We start from the raw sequence: 21155 nt of genomic DNA, 5'->3' as shown, positions 1-21155 counted from the left end.
CCACTTTATGGAAGTGCCGTGTTTCATTCCCGGTCCCTATACGTCCAAGTTGTTCGATAAGACGACGTAAGTATTTGATAAAGATGGAGGTGTCGTCTTTGATTTCCGTACAAAATGTTCCACTTGATTGGTAACAAAATGCCTATTGCCAAACATTTTGCATGAGAAGTGAAAATCGTGGAGTCTTTTGAATTCGAATTTTAAGACGATTTTAAACCCTTCGCTGGTAAATGAAACCAAGCTTACCCCATGAAAGGTGAATATAACGAACAGTGATCAATCTCATAACTCCTACAAGCAATACAAAACAGATAGTTGGGCAAATACGGATCTCTGGATATACCAGTGGTGGGATCAGGTGCCTTGAAAGAGTAAGTATCATATATCTAACGACGAAATCTCACAATAATCCTATGTACCTCTGGATATCAGAAATTGAAAAAACGATAAATGTGATGTATTATAGAACTTAACCTTTGTCTCTGCGTAATATAAAGCGGCTCTGTTATAGAAGAATTGACTTTTTTGTCACTCCTGTCAAAATAGTTGATGTAATAACTGGAATACAACGCTACTGACCCAATTCAGCAATTTAATGAAGAAATGTCCGATTTATTCATTGTTTTTCGAATAAAGGGCCTAGTATGGAAAAAAATAAAAGGTTTAGTTTTTTGTTTCATTACACTTCTAGAAAACGTTTGCTTTCGAATTTCGTTAGCAGTAACATATTCTTAGAAATTTCAAAACTCTGATAAATTGCTTTTAAACAACACTTTTTTACTTTCTCTGGTTTCTAAAATGCCTCTGCCGAACGTATATCAGCCATATCAATTATACAATACTTCCTTTCATAGCAATTGGGGGTCAAGTCGGTCAATTTTAACAGTCCCAGCTGAGTACTCGTTCGGACAATTGTAATGATGGACTTCCCTTTGTATTAAGTTACACAAGAACTGGTGCTTAGGGTAAAACAATATTCTTTTAAATTCTTAGTTGCTTGTGTTTTTTACGCCCCGTTGAGTATTTTTCTCTCAAATTTAGACTCCACAATCTGTAGATGAAGTACAACATATGTTTACCTATGCTTAACTCAGGGCTGTAGCAGTGAGTATTCTTTAACGTATCGGCATTTATAATTCGCAGTGACAATTGTTCCTGATCTCACAAACCGAGTTGCGGCAGCCAGTTCAAGAACCTTCAATTCTACGGCCTTAAAGCTGACATGAATCAATAAATATAGTATAATTCTATATGTCCGCCATATTTCTTTGCTAATCCGCCATATTAACTGAATATTCTATTGTTATATGTACCAGAGTTCGCATGGTATATAAGGGGACGAGTTTTGCTACGCTTCACTTCACATCAGTGTCTTCGATTTACCTGTGCGGGTAGCTTCGACAGGTAACACGTACATCTCCGATACTGATTTATAGGACATCAAAAAGAAATGAAATCGCGTTTTGGAACACCACGCAGTGCTCAAAATTACAATAAAAATACCGTACAGTAGTAAATCATTATAAAAGCATTGGATAAATAAATATAGAATGCCTTTTCTTTACGTGAATGTGCGTGCATTTGCAGTAAATATGTCTAAACTATACAAACACGCGCAGAAATATTTCATCTATTATCTATTGATAAAATGGAATAAGCAAAGGGTATAAAATCTACACCATTCACACTTACTTCAAGCAAAATGCAAATACTTAAATGCTACCGTACTTATAAACATGACATGGTCATGTATGCTCGCCATGAAAAAGCATCGAATGCGGACGACTATTTACCTGGGTCTACTCGTAATATCTGTAAAGGACCGCAGATGTACGTGTACACTTGTTGAAAATACTCTAAGTAGTAGTAAAACTCCCTTTATTTGCATAATCCATGAAACAAAACGATAAATTCCATTTGTATTCCAACAGTAAATGCCATTGCTCATTGTGCAGACTGCGACACACTTAGCCCGTGCCGATCAGCTATCTTCAATCAGGGGAAGTATCAGAATATAATATTTACCCTGTATTGTGCATAAATCCTTATACCATATGATTTACTGGTCAGAGTATTGCAGATTTATAAATCAGGAAATCATTTAGATACATAAATTGTTTATGCTTATATAATTTGCATATACAACACTGTACGAGTGTATGAGAGAGAGAGAGAGAGAGAGAGAGAGAGAGAGAGAGAGAGAGAGGCGGATTAAACCGATGATCTTGTAATAATCGCGCTCTTATTAAGACAAATGATATCGTTAATTCAATAAAGGAGAACAATAACTCAATATTGCTCTCATTAATTGATAATACAGATTTATTTGATTCATTTAAAACACACAATAATTAAAACTTAAACATATCTTTAAATATTGTTATTTTCAATTACTTCATTTTATGCTAATTTGGCGCTCAATTGATCTTATGTATCTCTGCCATTTTGAGTTATTACATTCTGCGTTGAACTCGACGCAAATTGTACTAATGCAAAATGTAAACATTTAGTTTATCATATTATGCGTCGTTATCAAGCACATAGCATCAAGGGGAGGGGACAAGGGTGTCTGTCCCCCACCTTTAATAACAATATCCTTTCTTTTTTTTTTTGGTAATGAAAATAAAAGATATCTTGGGTGACACCCCCTCCCCCCAATTGACCTCAGCTTGAAAGTTCTGATATAATAGTAGAAGACACACACCACCACCAATTAAGAAAATGAAGACATTCAGAGGCGCTCATAGTAGAGGACTCTAACCGCCCCATCCCACCCCCACCCCCCACCCCAAGATTGAAGAAAATGAAGTGTAGGGGGGGATTGTTGAGGCAGGCAAAGTAAAAGACTCGTTAACCCTTCACCCCCACATTAGGACTTTGTACATCGGACAAAACATAATGGTTTATTTTGGGCTTTTTGTTTTATTTTATTGATGTTTTCGTTCATCTTTTTTTTTTATTATAATTATTTTGAATGGCAAGAAATTTTGAAGAATACAATTTTCCATTTTTTTTCCTTCCTGTTTACCCCCCCCCCCCCCCTGAAAAATGACGATACATGTCTGGTTATTACATGTACATTTTGCTTTGCAACACATGCATGTATACTAATTGTATGGTGTAGAATTGCACCCTTTACCAAGTTTTCCTTCATTTACTCAGTGTAAGAAATGGTAAACCAAAATCACAAAACAAAATGCATAAAGACCAAGATATTTTCAAGCGTAGGAACTTCATTCACGAATACAATACAATACGAATACATAAATACATGTATTCAGAAAAATCGCATACATGCATTGCAGGTCTATCATATGTGTGTTTTAACGTTTCTGTAACATGCCATAATGATTACTGTCAGGCTTGAGTATAATTTATTCATAAATATTTTCATTTCGTAGATCTGGCGCAATGGATATATACTGAAAATAGACATACCGCTGTACGTCGAAATTTCAAATTCAAATGTATGCGATAAGATGTTAGTATTCATAAATCAGTAAAATTCGTGTTGAGGTTTTATTTCACCTGCATATGGTGTTTATATATCTCAACTGATTCGATATGCAAGAGATTGTTCTGGGTATAGTCAGTTTTTAAATCGAGGTAAGCTACTGAGACAGTATTTGACCCAATGATAGGTTGTATTGGCAAACTAGATTGTTATAACGACCATAAAATTCGCGAAATCCTGACTGTCATCGAGACTCTTGAAATCCCTATACCATGAACTTGTTTGCCAGTAGCTTGCCTTGATTTATAAACTGACCATACGCAGACCAAACTCCTGCGTATCAAATCAGTTGAGAGACATAAACACCATATACAGGTGATAATGGAATATTGCTACGTAAACATGGGAAGTTGACGATGGAAAAGCTGAAATCATCCCGTTTGTCATACTGTTGAGTTGTCAGTTTGCTGTTGATGTCTACTTTCAATAAGATATCTAAGTATGAAGCAGAAGTGGACGACTCTGTGGTGTGTTTTATGTCGAGCTCACAGGTATATATCGAATCGACATATGAATGAAAATTATTATTGTTAATTGACAAAACGTCGTCAACATATCTAAATGTTGAATTGAAGGCCACAGTAAAAGATTGATTCTTCTCATATAGAAATCATCAAATAAACATGTTAGTGTTCTTCATTCACGGGATAGAATAGGTTGCAACTGAATGAGAAATTAAATTGTTGTGAAACTCTTCATATGTTATAATTTTAGCATACACCTAATAGGTATTGTTTAAACCGCCACTGTTATTCTTCCCTATTATGTATTCATCAAACAATTGTTATGCGATACCTTAATTTGATTGCAGTGAAATTTGTGCATAAATGGTTGAATATTGATAACTTCAATTCATATATATGTATCCTGAGAATAGATAATTGACACTGCTTAGTGGACGAAAAAAACATTATTGGGTATGAATCGTTATTGATAACCTGGGCTCTGAATAATTAACTCTTCTCCTTCAATCGGTCTAAAGAAATCAATATTTTTTGTTAAATTTGAATTATATCGCAAATGTATTTTGAACCAACGTATGTACTTGGTGTAACAGAATATCTAGCGGAAAAAATCCAGCTAATCACTGATTACCGTAAGCTATGTTAAGATTACATAACACGGTTTACACAAAATCCGGATTAGAGAGGTTGTTCTGTATATTGCTGCTTTCGAATGCTGTATTTTGGGGTGAGGGGTGTACAGATTACAATCCAATTCACGGGGAGAGGTATATCGGTCCAGTGGTTTCTATGGTTACCATGGTGGGACGACAGATGTGTGTTAATGAGTGCCTTGCAAGACCTGCTGACTGTGGGGGCGTGAACTACAGGAAAACGCACTTTCTCTGTGAAATTGTGACAGAAATAAATCAAACTGAACCAGCTTCGGAGTACGTTAGAATTCGACTTGATGACGTAAGTATTTCATGAAAATCCATCTTTGGCTTTCTGCCGTGCTAGCTCGTAGTAGCCCGTATCTAATCGACGGAGTTCCCGCTTGATGGAAGAACCATGTTTGATTTCCAGGTGCTACCTGTCCGAGATGTTCCTTAAGATAGGTCTTTTGAATTCGATTTGTAAGACGATTTAACGGCCTTGCCTGACATTTGGCACCAAATTCATCCCGTATACTTAAAGAGGAAATTTATAGTACTTTCATATAGATCCATCCATATACGTTTAGGATGTTTGAAATTGAAAAAAAAGAGATAGAAGATAAACTCGTAATGTATTGAAGAGTATCCAACAAAACCTTATCTGTGTCTACTATAAAACGCCTCTGTGTTAAAGGAATTAACTTCCGTATGTCCTGTCAAATGTTTGCTGTGAAAAACTGGAATGTAATGCAATTAGCCCATTTCAGCAATTCAATTATGGAATTTCCAATTTCTTATTTATTGTTGGAAAGGGGGTCTGCTAGAAACAAAATAGTAAAAACAAAATAGTAAAAGGTTTATTTTCTAAGTTTCATCATACTCCTATAAAACTTCGCTTTCAAATTTCGTTTCCATTACCATATTCCTAGAAATAGTAAAACTGTGACAAACTGCATTTTTAACAAGACATTTGTCATTTTACTGTCTCTGGGTTCTAAAATGACCTGAGTTTCATTTTCTAATGTCGCTGCTAATCATATAGCTATACAAAAGGACGGTAGATTTTTCTTTCTTTTTAAAGTCGTTTTGGTTCAAGTCTGTCTATTTAAAGGTTGATTCTAGTAATCCCACCTTTAATGTTGTTAGAAAAATTATAATAATGGACTCCCCTCCGTACTAAGAGTCATTCTCTGTAAGCATAAAAGAGGTGTGACAAACGACCAGCACGGATATCGACGACATTTTGCACAAAGTATACTTACTTCAGTCATTTCATTATGGCACCTTTAAATATGTGATGTGATGTGATGTGGCTTGTGTTTCCATGACAACAGGACATCAATGTTCTTGCTAAGACGTGGGCCTCAGTAAATGTTGAATTTGCATTCAAGCCCTTAATCCCATTTCACTAAGATAGGTTGTGTGTAGTTTTTTGGTGTTTTTTTTACTAAAATTAAATTCCTCGAACGACATAACACAAACTAAGTACTTTAAAATACCCAGAAATTGAACTGAATATTATTGAAAAGTATTTTAATTATGTGCGAAAACCCAAGATCCGATTTGTTGCTCTTGCATGCATAAATGTAAATCGTCTTTACTTAAAGAACATATTTTTAAGAATCAGAAATTTGAACGTTTGCGAAAATATGTGCTTTTTATCGCAATCTAGACCACCTTGACTCTTGACTGCAATGTGTATTTCAAGTATATATATGATTAAGATAAGTTATTTTCCTTTTTACGAAGTGGAAGTAGAACTTTGTGATAAACGGAGAAGGATGCTTTGGATATTCTGAGCTGGTTTACGTCCTTCGATTGCCTTGATTTTTCATTTAACATTCTGAGTGTTTGTTTAAAAATGTTGTGCTCTCGATGATTAGTTTTAAAAACCTTTCAATTGAGATGTTTCGGTAGATTTACGCATTTTTACCATGTGATGACGTAACGTAAACACTGCACTTCTGACTGAGAAGATTGGCCGAAAATGAAAACTAGAAGTCCAAAATTGTCATTGAAGGTATCTAATGTCACCAAGATATTAGTTCAAATCCGTGAGTACTTTAATATTATCTATCTGTCCCTGTTTCAGCACATTACTGAACAGTAAGCAAATCTGTAAGCCACAAAATGTAATAACAATATACACTTTTAGTAAAACCTTCTTTGAGAAACTCTTGTACCATTAGCAGATTAGGGGTTTGTGAATAAGATGGAGATATACAACATTAGCTTTCACAATTTCTAAATATTGATGAAATCTATCAATTTCATTTCATTTAATTGCTGTTATAAAATTTAGAAATTCATTTCAAAATTAAGGATTATCTCCCTCATGCATAGCTCTTATCCTTGGACGAATTTGGCTCCACTTGTTTGGCACGCTGTTTTTGGCTATATTTAGATAAAAAACTTCATAGTTATTTCGGATTTCAAACATTTCGGTTGAGCATCACTGAAGAGACATTATTTGTCGAAATGCGCATCTGGTGCATCAAAATTGGTACCGTATAAGTTTTACATTATGACCCCTGGGTCGAGGCCTCTGCTGGTGGACTGTTAGTCCCCGAGGGTCTCTACAGCCCAGTAGCTAAGTACTTCGTTACTAGCTTGAAAATACGGATGTATATTTAATTGCTGTTATAAAATTTAGAAATTCATTTCAAAATTAAGGATTATCTCCCTCATGCATAGCTCTTATCCTTGGACGAATTTGGCTCCACTTGTTTGGCACGCTGTTTTTGGCTATATTTAGATAAAAAACTTCATAGTTATTTCGGATTTCAAACATTTCGGTTGAGCATCACTGAAGAGACATTATTTGTCGAAATGCGCATCTGGTGCATCAAAATTGGTACCGTATAAGTTTTACATTTAGAAGTCGGTAGTTGCATGATAGTTCTGCTAGATGTAATATATCGACGGTGCTACCGTTTGAGTGAGCGCAGCTACATATGCACATAATTTGTAATGTTCATGTTTTCACATTCGACCAGGTTCAATTCAAGCAATATATATTTACCAAGTACGCAGCACATGAATGAAAGTAGGCAGCAGAAACAACCTATTTAGTTTTCTTCTGGAGTTTTATTTTTAATAATTATTCAAGTCCTGTATCAGGTTCTTGCTATATTTATTTTTCCTACATAATACCCAGAATGAACATTTTACAAACATATTGCAAAGGATGTATCCATGAATGTAATTGAAATATTTTTATACTATATACATTATATTTCTGCTGCCTTCACTGTGACTTGCTTAACCTTTGACGTATGACTTGTTCTAAACTGTATCCTCTCAACTGCCTCTACTTTCCTTCTTTCTGCTCTCAATCTTTTCAAGTTACTAATTGCGTGATAAAACCGCCCAAGTCTTGTTGTAAACATTTCAAGTTTGTATGAACAGCACTACCTTTGAACATAAAACACATTTCGATATAATGATAATGTTTAATAAATCGATAAATTCAACACTATTGCACAAACATGCGCGGATCAAGAATTTTTCTCCGTTTACCCCCATCCCTACCCCTTTCAACAGGGGATGCTTACTCCTCCTAGGCACCTGATCCCACCTCTGGTGTGTCCAGGGGTCCGTGTTTGCCCAACTATCTATTTTGTATTGCTTGTAGGAGTTATGAGATTGATCACTGTTCGTTATCTTCACCTTGCATGCACACCTATATAATTTAAAATGAAATTATATAATAATCTACTGTCAACATTCGCTTATGATTATAGAACAAATTGCAACATAGTTGAGCCGCTCCCCACTGTTTTTGTGGGAATACATTAAGATTTATGAACAAAACTATTGATTATTTTATTATTTTTCAGTCGTTGATAGCACCTCTGGTGTGTCCAGGGGTCCGTGTTTGTCCAACTATCTATTTTGTATTGCTTGTAGGAGTTATGAGATTGATCACTGTTCGTTATCTTCACCTTGCATAGCAAGTGGCATGGTTGGTTATCGAGGGGGGAAAATCGTGGTTTGCATTACCGGACGTGTCAAAGAAATAGCTTTAGACGCGAAAAAAACCCAAAGATTTAAAAAAAAAGTTTTGTCCGAATTCCATTGATTTTTTGTAATGTTTTTAAAGTGCTTAAATCAATAGAGTTTGGATACACATTAATTGTGTCATAAAATCCTTGATACAGAAAAAAAATGACGTTCGACCGATGAATTATTTTGAAATAGTGGAAAAGGAGAGAGGTACATGTACACTTACAGAGTCCATACCTGAACTTCATAGTTTGACAGAATAGCATGGGAATCCCATTATTTACTGTTCTTGCGATTGAGCTTCATATCGGTCAATTTGTTTTTTCAAACTCAGTACCTGTGCTCCCTCACATAGTTTAACAACTTAGTATCTTTTTTCCTTCTTGTTAGAAAAATAAATTCCTTTTGACTTTAGTATTTCAATCAGATTTGTGGTTTGCAATTGATTATACACAATTTGTATTCGATGTCATATTACGTATGCCTAATATTTAGTATATTGTCCCGGTAGCACGCATTTTACAAATAGAAATAATAGTATTTAGATCCGCCACCGTCAGTCCTATTATGATGTACGCAAAAACGTAGACATTACATCACACATTATCTTACCCTGCCTTTCATTAACATTGCACTACGCATAATGGTACACTGAATTTTTGAGCTAGGAGACCACAATATTAGGATAATAATCCACATGAGTTCACAATCATATTATGACTTTCGCGCGTTTTAGACATTAGAGTTCTCTTGGCACTGGCTCGCTGCGCTCGCAATTATTGATCAGCAAGAATTATTTACTTTTTTATGTATACATATTAGACATTGACACCGGGAGTGCAGAATCAAGATAAGATGTTCTCAATATATAATGAAGAAAGAACTGTTTTCTGTGAGGAACTTGTAGATTCAGCATTATATGACAACACAAATGTGGCTCTTAAAATATTAAGTGGATCACATGATTGATAAAAAAATGTGTGCAAGCAGCTTCAAAGGGTTTTTGTTCAGCTGGAATATGTCCACTGGGAAAACACAGACTGTAGGAGTGTATTCCATAAATGTATTTACAATGTCACCCCCTTTCATGAAAGGAATTATTTTTGACTGAATAATTGCTGAAGAATATTGTTAGTATGATATACAAAAATAAATATGGTGTGTTAGTCATTGTTGACAAACTTATTAGTAGATAAAGCTAAATATATGAATGAAGGTTGATTGACTTGTTTTCTGTGCAGGAAAAATTGAGAGCTTTATTTCCTTCCTCAAGTTTTTGTTAATGCAAAATAATGATTTAATGATAATCTAAAGAATGCAATGAGGAAAAGTCAGAAACAGGATAACAAATACAACATTAGATTAATGAATTTGTATACTCTAAATAACCAGAATGGACACGTGATTCCTTATAAAATAAACAGTTGCCAGTATTGTTTGATCGTGGGGAAAGGGATTCATTTTAAATTTCATCTATTAAGTCATTCAACTTTGGTACATAAACCCAGTTTTCTAATTTTGATACCTAAACATGATCTTCACTACAACACTCCTACTGTAATTATGTTGTTGTTAACAATAGAGGTGTTGAAATTTTTATTGGTCATTGATCGTGTTGATTTTACATTGCATGCATGAATACATCATATGTACCACTGAGCATTCTTTAATGCCTTTTGTCACAATATCCAGTATGAATTTGTAAAAATGTCAGAATTGATGCTCTATAAGATTGGTGGGATTGTGCGCTTGTGTGTCTATATAAAGAGTACTATTATGAAAGGAATGATATCAATAGAGGTGTATGGGGTGGAGAAGGAGGATTCAGACTATGACCAAAACATAACATTAAGATTTCTGGTACATTACAGATTTAGTGGACGCAATAAGGAAATCTGGTTGTACTGTTCAGACAAATGATAAATCATATTTTAAAAACCTGTGGCATAAAATGTTGGGGGAACATGCATACTATTGGTGTACTAAATTGGCTGTTACAGCTCCTATTTAGTGTTTCCATGGAGACATTTTAACATTAAAATTACAAACTGAAAATGTTGTGAATTTAATGTATGAGAATTGAAGACTATTAGAGTAGCTAATACTAGCTGTAGTCGTTACACACTCAAATGAGACGGGTAGATCAGACATATTAATTTTGTCTTAAACATGTTATATTATATACTTACCCCCCCCCCCCTTTTTTTAAAACAAAAAGTGGGTATATATTGTATCAATGTTTTATTTTTGTAGCCTTCTACAGTCAATATATTATATAAGAAATCCAGAATAATACTTCAGTGTTATTTAAATCCGATTACAAACAATTTGCAGAGTAAGAAATAGTCTATTTAACGATTTTATCATTCATTTTAGAGAATGGTTGCAATGGTAACCACTTATTTTGCCGATACTCCCCCTTAAGATTATACATTCTGATTATGATTACGTCATTTGTATAGAATGATGTTGATTTACCACGAAATTTCTCCCCATATTGATAAGTATTAGAAATTATCATATACTTTCAATTTCATCTCTTCTTTTTTCTTTAAAAGTTTGCGGGCATATATCACACGATATATACCCGGAAACATTAAAAAATTTTCGTGTGATTAAAAAACAACTTATCTCGGAATAATTAGATAAATTCAAAATAAACAGTTGGAATCATGGTGTTTTTCAACATTATGAAAAAACACAAAATTGGCTATTTCTAGTCATTTTCCAGGATTTAATACTTAAGGCAATACATCTGTATCTTGATTATTTCAATTATATTAGAATGCTTAATACACAATATAAAGTTAAAAGCATTTTCGTTTCATTTCTTTATAAGAAATATGGGAGGTAGATATACTATACTTGATGGAATTGAGCCTTTGATAATGCCCATTATTAGGTCAGGTCTGGTTGCCATGGTAACGAGCACTTAAAATAATAAACCAAGTTGTTATTCACAATCAGATACATAAGTATACTCATAATTAAAAAAAATATGCATATCGGTGTCATGTGTTTGAACGACATCTTCAGATTCTTTGGTTTTTAGAGAGAATGATTCTTAAGTTACATAAGAACTGGTACTTAAGGTAAAACAATCTGTTCTTTTTAATTGTTGGTTAGTTGTTTCTTTCATATGAAGCCTCCACCATCTGTGGATGAAGTACCACGAATTTTTGCTTATGCTTAGCGCAGGTTAGTAGGAAGCAGCGAGGGTTCTTTAAACACCGCATTTTGAATTTGCAACAAGAATTGTACCTGACTGCATAGCTCTCCATATCTATGTAGCAATATTCCATTATCACCTGCAAATGATGTTCGTATTTCTCGTTTGTTTCGAAACGCAAGAGTTTGTTCTACGTGTGATCAGTTTCTAAATCGAGCAACCTACTGACAAAGAAGTTGATATAAGATTGGTTTCAACGTTCTCGTTTCAAGACAGCATTTCACAAATCTTATTGTCGTTATAACGATCTTGTTTACCAATACACCTGTCATTGGGTCAAATTGATCTCTGAAGTGTTTCATTCCCATTGTTAGGCTGTTCCTGGCACATTGATACTGACTACGGATTACTCCGTTTACCAGATATAGTATGTAGTGATCACTGCGGGTGCTCGGTCGACAAGGAGTGCTTAATCTTCATAGGCACCTGTTTCCACTTCTGATATATCCATAGATTTTAATGGTTTGATGTTGCCTCATCAGTTCTATGGAACTCCCGAGGAATCTTCGTGTCGAAGGTTCTTAAGCTGTTTTTAAAAACAAACTTCAGACATATCATTTTAAACTTGCATCTAATCTGTAATTCGATGTTTATACATTCAGTTCAAAAGAAACAAAAACAAAACAAAAAACACCTCATGTTTAGAATTATCATATACCTTTTTAATGTATTTATTGTTCTTTGTTTAATTTGGTTTTTTTTTTTTTATTGTTTTACATGTAAAACGCTTTAGGGTAATTGTCTTAACTAGATAAAGCGCTGTATACATGTATAATAATATTGATAATGCTTTTAACAAACGGCATGGTATCAGTTTCTCCATTGTCAGCTTTGCATATTTATGCAACATTATTCTCTTATTATCTGTATATGGTGTTTTTAACTTTTAACTAATTTCATACGAAAGAGCTTGTTCTTTGTATGATCAGTTTTTAAATCAAGGGGGGGGGTCTAAACAATGTAAAGTAAGTATTTCGCAGAATATATCGTTGTTATAAAGATATAATTTCCAAATACAACCAGTCATTAGATTGAATGCTGTCTAACATGTTTCATACTAATTGCAAGATCGTTCTTTACATTCTGATTTTGACTACGAATCACTGATGAGGATATAAGGCTCATGACAGGTGTGACCAGTCAACAGGTGGACATTGCCTCCTCCTTGTCACCTGATCTAACCACTGATGTGTCTTGTAAACCCTTCATTTTTGTCATTCTTTATAAGAATCATGTGATTGATTACTGTATGTTATCTTCACGTTACATTTGATGTACCTGTGTACGATTGATTCTTGTTACGATGTTGTAGAGCTTTATTGCTTTCGAATTTTTAAACTCTGGGTAAAAGTGAGAAAATTACCATTTTAAGGAAAATGACAATTAAATTGTGTATGTACCCGTAATGTTAGTTTCACCCGAGTTTTGTTCCGTTATCATCGCATCATGAAAATAATAGGTGCGCATGGATAGATCAAAGCAGCAGTAGGTCTTGATATTACGAGCTTAAATGATTTTGTTCTCTCGATATTGTCTTGGATAATTATAGAATAAGAAATATAAACTCTGGCAGATTGAATTTTGGTCAAAGAATGTTGTCAACTGACATGATACATGTAATCACGAAATTCTTATATCAACTTTGGACGATGAAGATTGTTTTAACAGACAGTGAATCGTGACAGATGGAAATTACTGGCCTCTTTAAGAAGTAAAAGTTTGATGAAATGTTTGAAGTGTAAATGATTATGTTAGTTACTAATGATTCATTTACTTATAGTTACATAAAGTGCTTCATTATTCGTTTTAGTGCATACGGTACAGTTTTGTATATTTATTTGTAGGGGTTTATATATATGCACAATGTAAGCACATCCAAATACACTGAACACGTACATTAAATTTTAGTGCTTTGAAATACATGTAAATGTTAACATTATCATAATTTATTCACTAATGCAAATGGTCAAATCCAATTATAGAATGTGTTTAGTTCACTATGCATTAATAAAGTAGGCAAATATTGGTTACTTATGTAAAGATAGAAAATATGCGATTCAATTATCCGGACGCTTCATTTATCCGGACGATTTTGCTGGGAACCAAAGTGTCCGGATTAACGAGGCTCCACTGTATATTGTTTTCTTTTTTGCACTTAAGGAAAGCTGAGACGACAAAATGAACTGCTGTTGTTAGAAAATGAAAAGATATAATGATTCTAAAATACCCAAAACCCTCCAATCTATTAGTGCAAAGTAGCTCAAAAATATATCTGCTAGATTCGCATTCAATTCTTACATGTACGGATATAAAGGCCCCCACTACATTGCCAAGTTTTCGAGCTATAAAACAAATTTCAGAAGAACAAGCCATACATTGTTGATATTTACTTTGCATAATAAACATTACCACTAATTGTTTGTGGTTTTTCTTTAAAATTAAATTACAGGTGGTTGGTAACCAAACAGAATGCCAATCGTGTTCATCTGGAGAGAAATGTGTCAGATTATCCAGCAATAAAAGGCACTGTGTCCAAGGTAGGTAGCATCTTATTCTTTTCGTTGTGTAAGTATTTCACTGTTATAATAAAAATAATAAGAAAACATTGTCAGTATATCTGTCGTAATATTTGGGCTCACGGCGGATGTGACCGGTCCACAGGGGATGCTTACTCCTTCTAGGCACCTGATCCCACTTCTGGCGTGTCCAGGGGTCCGTGTTTGCCCAACTATCTATTTTGTATTGCTTATAGGAGTTATGAGATTGATCACTGTTCGTCATCTTCACCTTTCATTATTAAGTTATCAACCTGTAACGATTTCATTTTGTATTAACTGGTTTTGCTGAGTTGAAAAAAGTTCAACTCCTCAAGGCCAACACGTACTGGTGCATATGAATGTATTGCATAGGACTTTTGTGTGTTCCTCTTCACATTTTCGTTTGTTTCATATTCCATATGACACAGAAAAAAAGAATTTTTACGCCCAGAAGTATGCTTTGTAAATTTTAAGTAACATGTTTTACAGACATTTCAAACCTTCAATATTGGTCTGTTTGCGTTCCATATATCATTAACAAAACGGAATTGAACTAAACTGCAACGATTTTGTAATAGAATAAAAAACATTCACACGAATTGTCATGTCAGAATATTTAAAAAAGACTATTGATGACTTATCAATTAATTCTTTTTTCTTAAGAATATGATCCGGTTGATTGTACCGCTATACATGGACTGTCCTCATCTCTACCTAGTGGACTGTATAGAATAAAAATTCCAATCCTGGGTCACGTGACTGCTGTATGCGAGATGGAGATCGATGGAGGAGGCTGGACGGTAATTTCTGCCATTAGTGAATTCATTGATGAAGCGAGTAGGTTATGAATACAGATTGAATACTGACTACTGATTAACAATATGTTTAATTTACCACAGATTAACTACATGTAACCAACTGAATATTTTGACTAACTTACATCTAATTAACTATTTGATTAAATTCAGATTGCTTGATTAACAAATACACATCTTAGTTGGGACTTCCCCCCAAAATCTTTAGGACTGTACATAAAGGAATATATCCTATGTTGCTAGGTGTAAATTTCTGTACGCCTTGCTAAAGCTAAGCGGAAATCCTCGCATTGCTCGCACACAGACCTCGGACGTGATCGGATGTCACCACACCGGGCTTTTGCATTCATGGAATTTTAAAAAAATGGTGCATTTGCTTGTCTTTTCAATTAAATTCGAATACTATAGAAAATATCACCTAGATGAAAGGTGAATATAACGAACAGTGATCAATCCCGTAATTCCTGCAAGCACTACAAATTAGATACTTGGACTAACACGGACCCCTGGACACACCAGATGTGGGATCTGATAATTGGTTAACTCTATAGGGCGCTGAACTATGGAATTACTTTGATACATGATGGCTTTTATTTCAAAATATGAAACGTTCTACTCCCAAGTGTACCTTTTAAGTTTCGACAGACACACTGACACATGTACTTTTGCACGTCGAAACATTATATAATGAATAGATACACATGAAAACAAAATATTCTTTTCATTTATGATATCCCTATTAATTTTGACAACTAATAAAAAGCATCTTATTTTCTCTCTTTACTCTGAAAAAGTATTATGAAATTAGTAAACTCAAATAAAAACATTTTATTTTCATTTATTCTCTCCCTTTGAATTTTGACAACTTATGAAATTGTGTTACATTTTTTTATTTTTTTTTTTTTTTTTTTTTTTTAGATTTTTCAACGTCGCATGGACGGTTCTGAAGATTTCTATCGCACATGGGCGGAGTACAAGAACGGATTTGGAAATCTGACGTCAGAGTTTTGGCTAGGTACTCTGCGATAATTTCAGTATTTTTGTTACTATGTCAGTAATAGAGAGCGAGGTTCCTGTCAAAGTTCACTTGGATGATTATATATGCGATTCATACGATCTGCTCTTCATTACTTGAAGAATGATGGGAATTATCCATAGTACTCTGGAAACAATTCGCAGTCACTATGGTACTTCATGGAAAACCAGACAAAATTAATTGTTTGAAAAGTACCACATACATTTTTGATTCACGGACACGTTCTCTCTACTTCCGTTTGTCTTTTTGTGGATAATTACTCGCTTTGAAAGAAAAGTATCGAGGTTAGCTATGACGTTACGATGAACGTTTTCATTCATGTTGTAAGATGTTTAAGGGTTTTCGTTCACGTCAACATCATGCATACTCAGATATCCAAAATCAGGATTCTGTTTATCGTTGATATTGTGCTCCGTTTTTATATTTTTATATCGCATTGAAGGGCAGAGTAAGAGATTATTTTCTTTTTGTGCAGAAGTTTTTGAATAAATTCTGCTTCATAAGAATATAAAAATATATTAAATGAGCACAATGTGTAACTTATCAAGATACAGGACTCATGGCGGGTGTGACCGGTCGCCAGGGGATGCCTACTATCTTATACACCTGATTCCAGACGCTGTCCAGTGGTCCGTGTCTTACCTACTCCCTTACACACCTGATTCCAGACACTGGTATGTCCAGTGGTCCGTGTTTTACCTACTCCCTTACACACCTGATTCCAGACACTGGTATGTCCAGTGGTCCGTGTTTTACCTACTCCCTTACACACCTGATTACAGACACTGGTATGTCCAGTGGTCCGTGTTTTACCTACTCCCTTACACACCTGATTCCAGACACTGGTATGTCCAGTGGTCCGTGTTTTACCTACTCCCTTACACACCTGATTCCAGACGCTGATATGTCCAGTGGTCCGTGTTTTACCTACTCTTTATTTTGTATTATCTATCGAACTTTTTCATATAAGAAGCTTTGTACTTTCGATTTTGTAAACAACAAATGATTAAGTATTTTGTCAAATAGAAATTAAAAAATATCAATCAATTACCAATTCTAGAATTCACACGGAAGTAATGATCAAAAGCATTTAATTACATATCATTTTTATCCCGGTATTAAAAAATGACACAAATGCTATGTGGCGTGTGTCGTCCCATTCATTTATTTTCTCTATTTTGATAAATAATTTACCCTTGTGGAATCGTATATATACAATAGTAACATGTAAAACTTATACGGTACCAATTTTGATGCACCAGATGCGCTTTTCGACAAATAATGTCTCTTTGAACAGTAATGTTCAACCGAAATTTTTGAAATCCGAAATAATAAACGTGATAGAGCTATTTTAGGGGGAAATAGAGTGCCAAAATAATAAATTGGACATAAATTGGATACATATGCATTAAAGGTGAAGATAACGAACAGTGATCAATCTCATCATTCCTGTTTTTGATCCATCCCTGACCAAGTTGAGCTTTCGTTTGTAGATGCTGTTAAGTTTGATTGTTGTTATTGAAGGTAATGACAAACTGCATTATCTGCTGAGTCAGGGATCCTATGAATTAAGGATGGATATGAGTGACTTCAGGAATGAGACTCGTTATGTTAAATATAGCAGCATTTCTGTTGGCAACGAGGCTTCTAAATACGTCATATCCATATCTGGTTTCTCAGGAAATGTTGGTAAGTAATGCGTGTAGAGTTTTTACTTTTTTCTGTCTTGATCAATGAGTACAGTGTATATGTAGGGAAATGATATATTAGACGTGTAGCATTGTTTATCAACGTTCCAAGGGAGGGAGGGGGAAGGCGTTCCCTGCATAGTCTTGTCAACGAAAAAAGCAAACAGAATGTTTTGTAATAAAAAAAACATGATTATCTTAAATCTTGGAAAGGGAATGGAAGATATAGCACCTTGCACTCTCACCTGTTGCTACTTTTATTAGATTGAATATTTAAGATACGATTTTACAGTACATATGCAGATACCTATTTATACACATACCATACGCTGGGTTTTTCATATTTCATAGGTGATTGCTTTACATCGGAACATCCAATAAACAACATGAAGTTTACGACAAAAGATCAAGACAATGATGTCAAATCCAGCAACAACTGCGCAGTTCAGTATCAGTCTGGATGGTGGCATAACAGTTGTCATTGTTCCAACCCGAATGGCCTCTACTTGGCGGGGGAAACGTCAATACATGCTGACGGCATCACGTACAGTCCTTGGCGTACTCAGTATTACTCGCTGAAAACTATTCAACTGATGGTTAGAAGGGTGGTATGAGAGGAATCTGTGAAGGGGAAGACGGCCAGCGTTCGAAGGATATTCCAAAACCTTTAACTGATCTTATTTTCACTTGTCTGGGGTGATCATTGATGAACATTGTAAATTCGTCACTGAGTGACTTTCATTGATTCCGCAGTGGCTATTCAGTGTCCTTTTATTTAAGCAATATATTAGTATTTTGTGAAAGATGTAGTCTCGTAACTGCAACGACTTGCGCATACGGATTGAATATGACGCATAATTCATTGCTTTTATTTACATTTCAAAAATATTTTTAATGTGTGTATATTTCATTTGTATCTCAAATATCCCTTCCAGCCGTAGAAAGCAAATTGTGATATCATAACGTGAAAGAAAAGAGTGCGCAATGCTGAAAAATTCAATAGTCCGATTCTTGAATTGAGTTTCGATATATATCATAAAATCAACTTATTAACAAAGTTTGCAATTTGAACTGGGTTTAATCAGTTCATATAAATCTAATTGTTAGCTGCGTATGTATAAGCACTACAGATGCTAGTCGGCCACTTCGAGAAATTGAAAGTACAATGGAATATGTTGTTCACAGTACAGTACGAGTTATTTCCCTCTGATTTCATGAGTGCACAACACGATGGGGTCCTCAAGTGATTGCGTCAATATAAGAATAGATAGATATATTGATTAATTATTGTTTAACGTCCCTCTCGAGAATATTTCACTCATATGGAGACATCACTACTGCCGGTGAAGGTCTGCAAAGTTTAGACCTATACTCGGCACTTATGGCCATTGAGCAGGGAGGGATCTTTATCGTGCCACACCTGCTGTGATACGGGACCTCAGTTTTTGCGGTCTCATCCGAAGGACCGCCCCATTTAGTCGCCTCTTACGCCAAGCAAGGGGTACTGGGGACATATTCTAACCCGGATCGAATACATAGAGAATGTAGTATTTCTGATTGTAACTAAGTGACAGTTAAGGAATTTTTGTAGAAATTAAGTGCAATTACTGACAAATGACATGACTGTACAACATTTTTAGTCATTTATTATATTTATGTATCCCGTATGTGATTTTTCGCAGTTCGCGGTATTTTATATAAGAATGATAAAGATGAGCAATTCTTCATTATTACTTTTTATCAATATCATTGACAACCAAAAGAACTACAATGAATATGCCAGAAATTACATGTGCAACCAACGCATGCAATCATTAACGTTTAATCCTTTCACACTGTGGACAAAATATGTTTATCAGATGTCTATATGCGGAACATGTTTTTGTTTTAGATATATCGAATCCGTATCTATAATATAGTTTTTTTAATCTGTTTTCTAACACACGCGAAATCTTTGTGTAATTCAACTTAACCAAAAGTACACACAAAAATTCATCAAACACGTAGCAATTAAGAGGGATGGAGAGAGGGGTGTCCTATTGTTCCCAACAACGTCTTTTTTCTGTTTTCATTACATGCTAAATTGGTTATTTTAACAAGGACAATTTGACCTATAGGATACCCCCTTTTCTATATAGTAGTATTAAATAATACTGGAACTATGAAATTCAAGGAACCAATTAATGAATTTCAGGGCTTGATTCCCCCCCCCCTTCCACGATTTAGAACTTGGAGATTTTGGGTTTTGTTATATTTGTTTTTGCTTTTCAAGGATTTTCAGACAATAAATGTGAAGTCAACTTCACCTTGCCTCTCCCTTTTTAAAAACAATGTTACTTGCCTGATTAGATTTGTATTATCGCAGGGTTTTATCGTGATTTTGTTCCCAGGTGTCTGTTATTTATTTTTTTTTTTTTTTACAGATTACTCAAGAAAATTGTGGTATTTATAGACTTGGACATAATTAAGCACCAAATACTGAATACGTCTATACCCCCCCCCCTCCACTTTCCATCCCTTTAAATTAACGAGATGTATATTCTAAAGATTTTCTTTGTAAAATCGAATAAACTAAACTTTGTTATTGTAAGATATATGATACAGCATGTTAGAACTCAGCCCGTAATAAAGATTATGATACCGTAAGCTTTACAATACCCAATTTATTACTGCTAGATGTATTTTATCTGAAGTTTATGTAAGCACGACCCCTACTTCCGGTGTATTGGCAGTGCCTGCAAAAATGAAGGTCATTACTGAAAGATGAATTGATGAAAACTCCTGCACTTGGATTACTTTCTTGTATTTGTTCGGTGATATTAACCACATTTTAGAGATACTATCAACCTACCTGTCATCGAATGAGACGGGAATGGACTTTAAAGCTTTGTTTTCATTTGGCACACGTCTGACCGAGCACAGGAACTACATTCTATTGTGTCTGTAATATAAATAGTAGTGGTCTTATACCATACCATACCCTAATAAGGGGTAATAATAATTTTATTAGTAAGTTGTATGGTATAAGACCCCTACTATCATTATTACAAAATCACCGGTTGAAGCGTTCATGTGGGCTGAGATGCAGACGACATGTTCGACAGTGTTCATACGTCTAACATATTTATAGGGATTCGGTCTTTACAATTATAGGCAAATATCATTCAAAATTATATAATGCATTTTATCACAGTATTAACGAGTAAATATCAATATACGATCTCAGTTTCTC

At 34.6% G+C, this 21155-nt stretch overlaps 1 protein-coding gene across 1 annotated transcript; it reads left to right on the top strand.

Moving 5' to 3' along the window:
- The first annotated feature begins 4597 nt into the window (after window positions 1-4597).
- On the top strand, window positions 4598-19650 carry LOC125662384 (ficolin-2-like). The gene is made up of 6 exons (XM_048894586.2): window positions 4598-4932; window positions 14297-14384; window positions 15048-15184; window positions 16118-16214; window positions 17760-17924; window positions 18275-19650. Exons 1-6 carry the CDS (start codon window positions 4618-4620, stop codon window positions 18535-18537), a joined length of 1065 nt encoding a protein of 354 aa, XP_048750543.2. The 5' UTR covers window positions 4598-4617; the 3' UTR covers window positions 18538-19650.
- Window positions 19651-21155: the final 1505 nt, after the last annotated feature.

The sequence above is a fragment of the Ostrea edulis genome, chromosome 8, assembly GCF_947568905.1.
Source record: "Ostrea edulis chromosome 8, xbOstEdul1.1, whole genome shotgun sequence".
NCBI lineage: Eukaryota > Metazoa > Mollusca > Bivalvia > Ostreida > Ostreidae > Ostrea > Ostrea edulis.
This window is presented reverse-complemented; position numbering and strand designations above follow the sequence as displayed.

Excerpts from the sequence above, each read along its gene's own strand:
- LOC125662384 (XM_048894586.2), top strand. The coding sequence starts at position 4,618 with ATGTTAAGATTACATAACACGGTTTACACAAAATCCGGATTAGAGAGG. Across the intron at positions 4,933-14,296 it reads TTAGAATTCGACTTGATGAC|GTGGTTGGTAACCAAACAGA; the intron begins GTAAGTATTTCA and ends ATTAAATTACAG. Across the intron at positions 17,925-18,274 it reads TGGTTTCTCAGGAAATGTTG|GTGATTGCTTTACATCGGAA; the intron begins GTAAGTAATGCG and ends CATATTTCATAG.